Below are 13,122 nucleotides of genomic sequence, written 5' to 3'. Positions count from 1 at the left end.
CTCCCACAAGGCTTTGGCAGAGAAAAGGCTCCATAGCCTTCCCCTACCGATGGCCGGGAGGCCCCACTTCTGTTGGTGAAAACAGCACGTTTCTGACATGGTAACAACATGGGTTAAATTCCTAGCATGAACCGGGTGACTTGTAGTTTTAACACGTTAACACATTCTACCAGGGGAAAAGCTGAAGTATTTTTAGCATGGTCCGAGTGTTTGTCTCTGCACTGTTCTGGCCTTTTTTGGAATTTTTAACTCTGGAAACAAATACAATACCGTTTGCAATAGTGAAACACTACCTATTTTCTTTTATTGTTTACCACAAACACGACTGCAAGTTGTACTTCCGAAGACATTAAAGGAGAAACATAAATCAGCTACTTTTGACACGGCTTTCCCCCTTCACAACACCAGACAGTTCACTTACTGTTTCCCTAATTCCTGCCCATGCCCCCCAGCCTTTCCTACTTACATGCTTAGCTCTGACGAAATCTCAGTGGAGAAAACATTTTTCTTCATTATGAAATTCAGTCCCTAGTTGTTGCTTGAAGGCGTTGCCCCTTGCTCTCCTGTTTGAAACAGCGTGCGAGCACAGTAAGACAGGTCAACAAAATACACTTGCAAATGGCATCACATGCAACTGCCCTCTAGTCCTGCCCTTCACGCAGCCACTCAGTCCAATTTCCAAGATGTGTCGGGAAGAAGCATCTGATGACAATATGTTTGGTTTTATCACGTTAAAACCCCACAGCTGCACTATCCCCTCCACCGTGCTGTGCTGGGGCAGAGCCCAGCAAGTCGGAGTTAAGTATAAAGGAGGAGATGGAGTTTAAGCACAGATGTAACACCAAGAATCAACGCAAGGCGAGTCCAAGGACTGAAGGGGGAACTATATGGAGCAAAGGAGGGAGTGTCCCCCTCTCCTATTTTCTATCCCATTTCAAATAATATCCCCTTCCTCCTCCCCTCTGTCTGGCACTAGCATAATCATGCAACACAGCTGTAAGGACCAGATGTCTGACAGTCCACACTGCACACAGCTGCAATCAGGGTGCCCCGGGACTGGCAGTGTCCAGGCCACACACCCAAGTCATCCAGGGAAAAAAGACTCTTGAAAGGATTAATGGCAAGAGAGGCTTCTGCGGCCGCAAAAAGGAGACTGTGGTTGATCATCTGCTCCCAGCTGAAGGGAGAGAACAAGCCTTTCGTTTGTCCTGGTTCTTCTCTTCCTCCTCTTCAGATTGCCATTACCACTGCTTCTGGAGCGGGGGAGGAGATGGGGTGGGGGGGCTGCACTTGGCGACTCGGACTCATCTCTCGGGCAGCAGGACGAAGAAGATAGCCTTGAGGAAGTGACCAAAGCTGCAAACAGCTGCCACGAGCCAGTGAGAGCGAAGGCTGGGGTCAGTATTCACCACACATTTTGTGATGTCTGCCTAATGAGGAGGGAACAGAGCTCGTCAGAGAGAGATGCTCAGAACCACATCAGCCACCACTGCAGACTCTCCTGGCCCCACAACCCAGATCACTGTGACACCACGGCACTACCACAGCTGCAGCACCGCTTTGCCACACCGTCAACAGCCACAAATGCTTGCTCTGACACTTCCACACACTGCAAGTTATTAAATCAGGCTCAAGAGCTCTGTGAAATACACTTTCTTCATTCTGCATCAACAAGGTGAAGTATCCCCCTTTTCAGCCACCCTTGGGGGAAGAAATGTTACAGATTATTATCAAGCATTTTCCATTCTGAATAGCTAAATAAAAGAAAGTTTCTTCCCCTTTTGAAAAGGGTTAGGAAGCCTTGGCAATATCAGCATTCTCATCCTTTTCTGTAAAGCAAGATGCTTCCTAGAGGTTGTCCTGCTTAGTATCAGCAGCAAGCTACTTGCACTTTTTCTCTTGCCTTAATGTTTTATTTGGAACTCATTCAAGCAAGCCAACCCCCAATTTAAATCTAAAGCAATACAAGCTTTGTTTGTGGAAATATGTATGCTGGCAGAGATGCCTCCCAGACGCGTGGGCCAGATTTAAAGATCACTTGGGCAGCTGGTTTCAAGTATTAACAAGAATAGAAGCTGGCCTGCAATGAATAAAAAATAACAACAATCCAGCAAATTCATGAAGACAGGATCTCAGCTGGCATTGGGAGGAGAAGGTGGAAAGTATCTGGAGGGTAAAGTGAACAGGACAGAGGTAGATAGAAAATTGCACCTTCTGGTGGGGGAAACAAATTAAAGTTCTGCCAGCAATATAATTGAATTTGTGGTTAAACTTCAGCCTAGCACAAGGAGATATGGACTGTAGTTCTGTAACAGAGGGACCACTGTTAGCATATCAACTTGATGCGGTTTTCAGAAATGGCTTTTGGGTGGCAAATGTGAACAAGAATCGGGTCACAAAGAGGGTAAATATTCATCAGCCCCAAAAGCTTTTTCATTACAAGCTTAGCTCAGCAGTCTTCCAAGTTTGCCTTCTAACACAAGTGTCTCATTGACCAAGCAGAGGGAAGTCAGACTCTCAACCCTGAGATGAGAGTTCCTCCCATAAAATGGGACACAAGAGATGCTGAATACTGCAACAATACTGCAACCAGTATTTCCCCTTTGTTCAAGACATGGGTGAGCCTCACCTGACCCACCTTGATAATAATTACAAGAAAACAAAAGGGTAACTGAAGGGTCAAATCCCTGTGTCTGGTGAGTACAGCTGCACTAACTGACTCCACCGTCATCTACAGACCAAAGGTCTGTTGACAGCAGCCTCAACAGCCTCCCACACAGTTCCAGCAGTTCCTCCCTCACGAGGAAGTCTGAAAGGCTGGCACGCTGAATCACTCAGCACCACTGTTCTGCGGGGAACATTAGGAGATGAAGAGCCCACGAATAACTGACAAGTAGAGATTGCTGGAGGAATGAATACAGGCATGCAAGGATGGGAAGAAACACGATGACAGGAGGAAGCTGAATCAGCACATGGACTGCTCCTGAGGCTGAACACCAAGGTGTGGAAATGCTGCTGCCTATAGCTACAAAAGCACAAGCAAACGTAGCAAACAGCCAAGACAGCACATAACAGAAGATGCTGCAATGTAGCACTGGTGGTTATAGGTACTTTCTCTGTATTGTGGAGGAAAGTAAAATGGGTCTGCCTAAATGCTTTCTGTGATAGCTTAGCAAACTCACCCGATTTGCATTTGAAAAAAGTCTGAGCTGATTCAGCCTATCCAATTTTAGGGACTGGCATGGCGTCATATTTAAAACACAGTTGTGTCATGCTGTCTCTTTTCTCAAGAAAAGTCATGATGTACAGGTACCTGTCTGAACACGTAGTCAGATGTTAGGGTAGCTGATCAATAAGAAACCTAAGTTCTGAAGGGCATTAGTGCCTCATGTGAACCAGTACAAGGCCCAAATAAGTGCAGAGGGTTAACTTTCAGGTGAGAACGTGTGAACTCCTTAAAGCTGTGCTGTGCCCTACCAAAGGCAATGACCTCACTGCAGCTAATCATTGTGGCTAAGCAAGAGGAGCTGCAGTCAGAAGCACTTACAAATTTGTATCGTGCTTGCTTAGATAAACAAATTGCTCAGCTGTTTAACAATTGCCTTAGCTATTGTTATCCAAATAAAGCATACCTGATAAGGCACTGGAGTTGAAAATGTCAAAGCTACTTAATAAAACAGGTCTTTGAGTCTTGTGAGGCATTGATAAACTGTTGCAACGGCAGTTTGATCCTCACCTGTTAATTATTGAAACAAGTTCAAGTCTCATGCTCCTCTGTAGCAAATGTATGTAACAGCTGTGGAATAAAAAAAAAAAATAATAAAAAAAACCCTTTCTATTCTACTGAAAAGCCACTACTGAGGCTGCAAACTCTCCCCAGGGAGAGATGATGCCTCAAAAGATTAAACATTTCTTGTTTCTCCCAAGAGGTTTGTTTTGGGTTGGGCTTTGGGGGGGTAGGGTCTTTCTCCACCCTGTGGAAGCAGTATGGTAACCTACAGCTGAGTGGAGATTTTCAAATGCCTTTCCAAGGTCTCCACAGTAGCTTTTCTGAAACAGCTCAGAGCATAGTGGTTCCTCTTGGCAGCCTCAACCTGAACCGACATGTAAGAGACAGGGGCCATATGCACAGGGGAAACAAGGACTCCATGCCAAGATAAACCAACAACCAGCTAGGTCAGGCAGCAGATGAAAAGGTCCCCACTACAGAGCTATTTCGCCTGACCCATTTGTGAACAAGGCTGGGAAATTTCACACTGCAGTGTGTAGATCAAGAGGAAGAACACTGAGGGAAGCACAGCACAAGATGGCAAGAGGATTAGCAGCCTTTCCCCAGACTGAAGGAACCACTCATTTCTAGAGGGAAAATATCTCCTTGTTGCAGCCCGAAAGTGCTGATAAGGGTATTGGACACAGGCCGTAATCAGCACAACCCAGCAGCTTTTACAGTCATTTTGTTTGACTGGGGGCAGTGAGATTGGCTTCCCTCTCTTAGGGCCACATCCCAGGAGCAAGCAGCGTAGGTACAGCAACTGCAATAGCAACGCACTGGCCATCCAAAGAGGGATGATTGGCAGAAGGAGCTAGCAGTGGACAGGACTTATCTCCTCAGCTGCAAAGAACCATTTCTGGTCTGCGGATAGGTTTTGCAGCTTGTTTGCTATGCAACAACCTTTCAAAAAATATCCATTTGGAACTATTAAAACACCCTGTTTTGAACTCTAACAACGTAATACAAAAATTAAAACAAGATGCTAACTTATCAGAACATGCATGTTTTACCAAAACAAAGAAAAAAAAATTAGTTGGAAACTAGGAGGAGACACATTCCTATGCCACATTTCAATTTTACTGCAACTGGATTTTTTCCAAAGGAAAAATGGTTTCAGATAATATATTTCAACCAGCTCTACAGGTACCCAGTTAAAGTAAGCCTCAAATGATACTGAGGCAGGGTTTTCACAGGCAGGAATGGTGCTACTTACTCAGTTGCTTTCCCAGGATATCCTCTTCACCTACTTCGGCACAATTATTTGTGCAGACGCAAAATGAAACAGATCAGGGCATTCAAATCAAAGGTTACTTTTCAGCTCAACCAAACAGTTCCCTGACTCAGTTGTCCTCAAGGCCATGCAGTTTTAGAGAGGGCAGGGATGATTTAAGGTGGCAATGACACTTAGTAAATGCAAGGGATCCAAAATCAGAACAATGCTACTTTTCCAGTTGCCCTTCATCAAAAAGGTGCCTTCATTCCTGGAGAAACTAGGTGACTGAATCAGCTACAGGCACACTTGGGAAGTCTCAGCACAGAGCAGCAAAGCTCAGTTTAGAAAAGACATCTCCCTCTCTCCAGGTCTGTGCAGAGTGGGGAGCCTGACCATTTCCTGACGGCTCAGGAATAAATATCACCTCTTGGAAAGGAGAGAGCTTGCCACTGTGGCTCAGTCTGGAAAGAGCACATGCCTTGGGAACAAGATGTCCCATGAGCTCAGTGCTGCCATATGGCAATATTTAGCTCCAGGCAGCATCTGCCAGGCAGTACACCAAAGTGCTTTGGGCTGTATCGCTCCAAGGAGTGTCTATATCCCTGCCAGAAAGGCACAGAGACCCTGGTACATACATCACCCAGCTGCCAACCGCTAACATAGCCAACCAGTCATCTCAGTCTCCTGAGGAGGTCACTAGAAAGGTGTCTGGCTATTCCACAGCACCAAAGTAAAGCTCTTACTCTGAACCATCCTCCGCAGGAGCATTGTATTTCCCACTGAGTACAGGGAGAACCAAAGAAATCGGATGCTTAAAGCCATATGATATGGAGCTACCCTCCAATGCAGAGCAGCACCATGCCTTACCCACAGTCTCAGAGCAGGCCAGTGACAGAGCCACAAGCCCCCCCACTGTTGATGGGTGTTATGAGTGCCCTTCAAAGCATAAGTGTGCTACAATTTGAGCTACATCAGAAGGACTTATCCATGGAGCGTAATCAGGGTCAGGCCAAGGAATGGCACAAACTATCAGGTTTTAATATCCCTTTAAAATTCTTTAGAGTGGCAAGTCACATTAATATACTAAGCTTTAACTTGGGGAACTGTGGGGCAGGTGAAAGGGGAATTAAGTTGGCAGGACTCATTTTTTTCAGTTTCTAGAAAACAGCTGCCCAAGAGAATGATCCTTATTTACAGTCTTCCACTATGACCGGCTGGCAGCTCCAGGGATATTCAGGTCAGGAAAAGAAGAGGCCCTGGTGGGTCAGGATTGAATTCGTCTGGCACAGCTATGCAGGAAGCTGAGGACCAGAATAGCTGATGATGTTGAGGATGGGACCATGAGGCAGTAACAGAGCTATATGGAGTCTAGCACAGGGGCAAGTAGGACAGTGGTGGCCACAGGGCTATAGAAGAGCATCTAATCCATTTTTTTTCTGCATAAAGCTGCAGTGGGCACACTCTCATTAACCAGGATATTTTCTGGTCTGCATATGTGGAAGCAGACTTGATCAGATAGCATCTCTTACCCAGCCTCCTCTCCTTTTCAGCCATGTCACCAAGGTCTTGCGGACAAACTCTCCCAGGCAATCTACAATGGTGTGAACCATGGCTGGCTGTGCATGCCGCACACAGTCCACTGCCAGCCCAGCTGCCACAGCGTAGAGAGACACAACCTTGCCCCATGTGATGCCTATGAAAAGAAGAAAGGTCATTCAGATTTACACACACACACATAGCTCAGTCTTGAATAATCAAAAGGAAATGGCTCTCCTTCATTACACATGCCCACACTGCATGTGTGCAGCTCTGAGTTCAGGTGCAGTCACAGTTCTGCATGCTTTCCACCCTGGTGGAAAAGAAATACTAAGGCACCAGGATTGGGGAAAACTCTCCACCTGGAGAAGCAGAATGAAATGATCTGACTTGGGCATGCTTTGACCCCCTCTGAACGCTGAGTGCACAGCTTTGGAGAAAGCAGCCCAAAGGCGTCATCAAAATAGGGAAGATGTGCATGGCTGAGAGTTAATGGCAATATAAACCATGGTGGTGCACACGCTGCACAAGAGGTGATTGAATTCAAAGAGTTTGAGCAACCTGGGGGTTTTGTCACCAGCACAACTCTTAAACACCCTTAAGACAAAGCATTCCTGTTTTTTTTTTCTAGATCAGAGGAGACTGTTCCAATGCGACACACAAAGCGCACATGAGATAGGCATCTTCAGTCAGTTCTACCATGACACAAGCAAAAAAGGGAGGCAAAGCTACAGGGCCAAGATGGTTGCATCCTCCTTGATGTAAGGAGTACACCTCAGTCTCCACCTGAAAACCAGGTAACTTCAAGAGTTTTGCCACTCTGCCTTCAATACTTAACACTGCATCTCCTATCCCACTGAAGGCAGGGCAGGGACAGAGTGTCAGTCAGTTATCTAATCTCCCAGAAAACAGCCTTCCTGCTAGGGTGACCTGCCAGCAGTGAATGCTCCATGGAAGTTGTCCCAGCAGCAGTCATCTTCCTGTTAGTGCTAGCGATAAGCGCTCGAGCTCAGCTCTTGGTACCAGAAAACCTCCCTGGGTCTCCCCTGCACTTTACCAACAGCACTGGGCATAAATCCTCCATGCTTGAATATTGCAGCCAGCAGTCCCTCATCAGGCTTTTATCAGGACCAGTGACCTGGAAATGCAACCTTTCTGCACCCATGCAGAACAACTACAACAGCACAATGGCACATGGATTTCCCTTGGATCCGCTAGGAAGCTGAATTCCCCCCTCACTTTATTGTCTGGAATAGCAGTATTTGACAAGTATATTGTGAAGTATTTTACAGTGTTAAGTCTCTGTGGAATCTGTCCAAGGTCTCTCCCAAATGTAGTCAGAAGCCAAGTTTCAGTATTTAAAAACCACACAAAGCTGTTCTTGCTGGGCTGCAACAAGAAAGCAAGCAGGTGAGAGTAAGGAAAGATTAGTTCAGTCACTAGCTCTAAGGACCAGAAGGGCTTAAACACATGATCAGAAAACTGGATGCACTCAGCAATCTATCAGCTAAGAAAGCAAACCCTTAAATACAATTTAAATGCAGTGAAGAGTCTCCCTCTTCCCTTCATTGCACTCCCAGATCCCAAGGCACCCTGACCCTTCTCTTTGGGATGGAGCTCCAGACTCCTCATGCCTGTTCACAGTGCAGCAGAGCTCCCCGCATTCCTTTACAATACACACAGGTTTCAGAGCATTTCCACAATCCTTCCACTTAGTGCCTCAAAAGGAATGCTCACACTAACGCTTTTAGGAATTCCTTGCTTTTTTTTTTTTTTTTAAGCAAGTACTAACCTTCAGAGAAACTGTTAAAATGTCAGCCACAGGAATGGCTTGTTAGACTGAAGAAAATCCATTCAGTTCCAAAAAAGCCATTTTTCACTCATGACTGATACAAGATCAAAATCTACAGATGATCCTTTTGTGAGGCTCTGTAGCAACAGTAACAGCAGTAGCTCAGAGTCTCCTGTGATACTCTCCAAGATCAGAGGAAGTTACTAATATAGCTAAATTGGCTGTTATTCTGATTTTATTTTCTGAGTAGGCCCTGCAACATCCCTTCCCCAGAGCTGCCACTCAGGAAGTTCACTGCCTGTGTGGTATTCACACTATTTATCTGTCTTTCTCACATTGCGTGTCACCATGACAGCCAGCAGAACAGGCCAGGAAGAGGCTATGAAACCACATGAGAAAACACTAGACAGAGGGCTTCTCCTGGCAAGAAAGAGGCTGTCCTGTTACAGGTCAATACCTCTCCACCCAATGAAAGAGGCCTTAAAGGTTACCTCTTGCTGACCACAGCCTCCTGAACCAGAGCTTCAGCTGGCTTATACTTATACAGCTTTAGTGTAAGTCAATTTTTTACAGTTCTCCACCCCTGCTGAAATGTGGCTCCTTGCATCTTCACTGACATGAGCCAAAGTTACCCAAAATTCCAGGGAAGAGTTCACTGTCTTATTGCCAAGCTTTTACTCTTTCTTAAGCATCTGAAGCAAGTCCATTAGCTTTGAGACATTTACATGGCAGTAACTAAGACTGACGGGGGCTGAGGCCACCCTGGTAGAAAAAGATGGCTGCAGTCTCAGTTAGCTTTGTTTTAAATCCAAGTTTCTCTTTCCAACAGAAGAAAAGTGTATCCACAACCTAGACCCATGATTTCACTAACACACAGGAAAGCAGTTTGCTCTACAGACATGTCAGTCCAGGGATCTCCTCCCAGGGAGGATGGAGAGAAAGCCCTTCAGCTCTGGGTTCCCTGCCAAGGTTTCTATGTAGTGGTGCTTGCTGCAGGACTTGCACGAGGTGAATGCTTCCCCAGCACACAGAGCAAGCCCTTCTCTCTTTCACACAGGCAGCAGAAAGAGGGTAAGCTGTTGGCCAATGCTTATCGTGGTGATGGATGTGAAGGGCTCAGCAGTCACTTCCCATTATCCTCCTCTTTACAGAGCATGCCTGTAAGGGTCAAACCAATCTTTCAGTCTGCTTTTCCTGTTGCTGGCAGAGCTGGGCCATGGGGGTGAGGGAGGAGGAAATCCCCTCCTGATTTCTCTGCATGGAAACTCCTATTGCCACTGCTGGAAGTAGAAGATGGAAACAGCTGGCTGGGCTCCTCACCCGAGACGGGAGGGCTCAGCTTATGCTCTTGTTTGCACAAGACATTGTAGGGGAGGCCTGAAGCAAGGGAAGAGCAGACACCCCTAAGAGCTGCTCTAGATCGAAGCTGGGCCATGCCTGTGGCCAGTCCCTCTGCCCCAGGAAGGCTCTAGCAGCCACCCAGCCCCAGGGGAATGGGCCACAGCAGCCCCCATCTGCAGTTTTCCAGGACACCAGCTCCATTAACTTTTCTCTCTCAAGGACCCCCTTGGTAGGGGTAGAGGAGCACAACCTACTGAGAGAGTAGTGCCTCTGCCCTCTGTGATGTCCAGACCAGGGTCAGGGTGATGCTAGCTTGATGTGTCCCTCAGTATAAGCTGGAATTGCATCTGGCCAGTGCACATGAGCAGAGAAGACGCATTTTCTTGCTGCAAATTCCTCAAAAGGTCTGGCTGCCATCCACATTGGGTGAAACAGGCACTCATCACCAAGCAAGACAATCTATTCACAGCTTCCCGCTGTGCGGACTAGCATGCACAGGAGCTAACAACAAGAGGGAATGGAAAACTGGTCCAGAAAGGAGTGATAAAAAACAGAGAAAGCTTTGAAAGTTCTGCTCACAGAGATGGAACAAAAGGACACAGAAAAAGTGAAAAGCTTCTTAGAAGGCATTTTAAAAAATAAGAAATACAAGTTTCAGACTCAAGGCCAGTCATGGAGCTGAAGGTATGTAAACACTGGCGAGCCCAGGGGAAAATGAATTAGCAGGAGAGGACCGCTCTTGAAAGTGTTCCCACTGCATTTCTGCTTGCCTGCCCCAGGGGAGAGCTCAAGAAGCCATGAGACATGACTGTGCAGAGTCTCAGAGCACCACACTATACACGGTTACTCAAATAAACTTCCCTCTGCTCCACTCAGCATCAAAACCTAACTTGCAAATCAGACCTAAGAGAAACATGATCAAAGTGCTACATTTCAACAGCTGGGAGAATATAGCCAGATACAATATACTTTCCTCTGGTGGAGAGAAAATGCCAAGAGGGATGTACACAAGGCAGGAAGCTCAACTCATAAGGCCTAAGCAATGAGGAACCAGTGGGATGCATTTCTAACAGCATTTGCTCCTGCAGGGGAAAGTATTTTCTCCTGAGAACCCATTAACCATGCATCCTTGTCATACAGGGTTCACTGCAGCCCAAGCACTCTTGATTAAAAGCTGACAAGCACCCAAACCAATACAAAATCAGGATGAAAGCTTTTAAAGAGCCCTCATGCCTAGCAGCTCTTACCAACTAGAGGAAACTGTTTCCTTTAGGAAAGGAAAATGCATCTCCCTTTTCTGCTTCTGTTTTTCCACTAAGTGACCCCATCCTTCTGGGATTTATTTAAACAGCTCAGCCAGGCCCCAATCCAAAGCCTGTTAAAGTCAGTGGAAAGTCTCTTGCTGGCTGCAGAGCAGCTTTGGACCATACACCAGAGCCACCGGTATTGTCACAGAGGTGATGCTGCTGCAGATTCTTCAACATCCAAAGCAGGTCAGGGCTCTGGGGTGCCAGTCTCCACACAGATAAGCTCTCCTTGCCCTCAATAACTAACAGGTTGTATGGAAACAGGGAAGCAAAACACAGCTTGAGCTGTACCATGATCCGTGACCTGCTCCCTTTCTGCCTATATTCTCAGCTGTTAACCTCACTATAATTGGGATTCAAGCTGTCCTTGCTACACCAGAGAAAAGCCAAACCTGAGATAACTGGAACAGACAATGCCCTAAAGTCAAATATGGCACAATGTACCTATGCAGTGGGACCAACAAGTATGCCAGATGTCCTCAGTCTTGCCTTCTTGAGAGGTCTATGTAGGGCTTGTGCTTAGTCAAGACTTGTAGACAGCATGGACAGGAAGTGAGCACAGCCAGAGCTACAGTGTGAAGACTCAAAACCAGACCAGAGTGTGGAAGAAGGCCATGTAAAAGACTGAGGAGATAACTTCTCCAGCAAGATAGGGTCAAAATCCTCCACTCCCTTGCTGGAAAGGCATTGCGAGTGACTAATGGGGCTCCCCCAACTGTCTAGGCACTGCAGTGTCAGGCTGTAGCTGTTTTCTTAATAAACTGGATAGTGAAAAATATGCCGAGATGCTTTAGCCATTGGTAATTGGCGTGAAAACTCAGACTGCACTTGAGTCTCTGGTTTCCTTTGCTCAGTAAGAGCCTCTTTCCTCTGAACTATGAAAAAAAATAGGAATGAATGTCTGGCTGCCACAGCCAACTCTGATTTGCTGGATTTAGCATTAAATGCTGAGTCTTGAGACTGCAATTGGGATCCAGGAATGTTAAAAATCAGCAAACTCCTCCCCCTCTGCCATTCAGCACCCTTCTAGCAAAAGAAGTTACGATACCGAATTGATAAAAGCAATTGAATACACAGTCCCAGCTTCACGCTCACAGGTTATCCTGTTAGCCGCTCTGAGGCAGAGCTGAGAAAGAACAAAAAAACAGAGCATACAGAGCACTGGGAAGGTTTGAATCCATCCCCTGCGCAGCCAGTCACCTGCCAGCCATTTATGCAGCACGGTGTCCCCAGATGAGGGGCAACACTAGCAACAGAGCTTGAGCCTGGGCTTCTGCCGTGTTCCTAAAGACTCTAGCATTGCTAGCCTCAAAGGGCTGAGTCCAGATCCCATTCTTACTAACCTGAAAACCCCAAGTTTAGAACCAAGAATTACAATTTCTAGCTTTACTTTCAACAAAACCATTTTAAACCATCCACACTTTTCACTTCACTGCTGAGCTGAGAATTTGAAGAACACAAAAAAATGCAGCTCTCAATGAATCTGTCAATATACATTGGTGAGAGCAGGACTCCCAGAAGCCAGTAGGGCTTTCTCCCCAGCATCATGTTTATGCAGCATAGCAGCATGCACAGTCTGCTCTACCTGCAGCCATCCACCTTTCTGGCTTAATTCCCTGTGTCACTTCAGCTTTGGAGGTGGGCCAGTTCTGATGTAGTCAGCTATAGTCATCTAAGAAGATAACCTACTTACCTGCAATGCAAATACCTGAGCCTGTAGACTTGAACTTCGTCTTTCTATAAGCTTTGATGCAAGTAAAGCTCTGCACTAAGTGACAAGACAGGGCACCTGCACTTTGAACACAGCCATGCTCAGACATTCCCGCCATACTGGCCCAGCTCTTGCTTTCCAAGCCCATATGGCCTCCCAAGCCAGCCAAGCACAAAGGCAATCTGCATTCCAGGCATGCTCTGAAAGGATGCTGAGGGCTGTAGAACTAGCCACAGAATCCAATTCCATCCATTTCCTATGACACAGCATCAGTTTCCCTGATCTGGGGAGTTTTCACACTACTATGCTGTCAGCAAGTAGCTGTCTTTGGTTTTTTTCTTTTTATTCATTTGTTTGTTTCCAGTCTCTAACACCTACTGTTCCTCTCATGGACAACACAATGAGACATTGCAGAAAACCTACAATGGCGTCAGGACTTGCCTGACCTAA

At 46.3% G+C, this 13,122-nt stretch overlaps 1 protein-coding gene across 5 annotated transcripts in view; it reads right to left on the bottom strand.

The window, feature by feature from the left end:
* Positions 1–272: 272 nt before the first annotated feature.
* Positions 273–13,122, bottom strand: part of BOK (BCL2 family apoptosis regulator BOK) — a 35,020-nt gene continuing 22,170 nt past the window's right edge. For 4 of the 5 annotated variants that reach the window (XM_069791707.1, XM_069791705.1, XM_069791706.1 and 1 more), the window contains 2 exons: positions 6,515–6,678; positions 273–1,430 (listed from right to left, as the gene is read on the bottom strand). In XM_069791707.1, coding sequence (XP_069647808.1) covers positions 1,305–1,430; positions 6,515–6,678 — 290 coding nt within the window. In that variant the 3' untranslated portion in view covers positions 273–1,304. Of the gene's footprint in view, positions 1,431–3,736; positions 3,797–6,514; positions 6,679–13,122 lie in introns of all 5 variants that reach the window. The other variant, XM_069791708.1, reaches the window with a different exon arrangement.

The sequence above is a fragment of the Haliaeetus albicilla genome, chromosome 9, assembly GCF_947461875.1.
Source record: "Haliaeetus albicilla chromosome 9, bHalAlb1.1, whole genome shotgun sequence".
In the NCBI taxonomy this organism is placed as follows: Eukaryota; Metazoa; Chordata; class Aves; order Accipitriformes; family Accipitridae; genus Haliaeetus; species Haliaeetus albicilla.
This window is presented reverse-complemented; position numbering and strand designations above follow the sequence as displayed.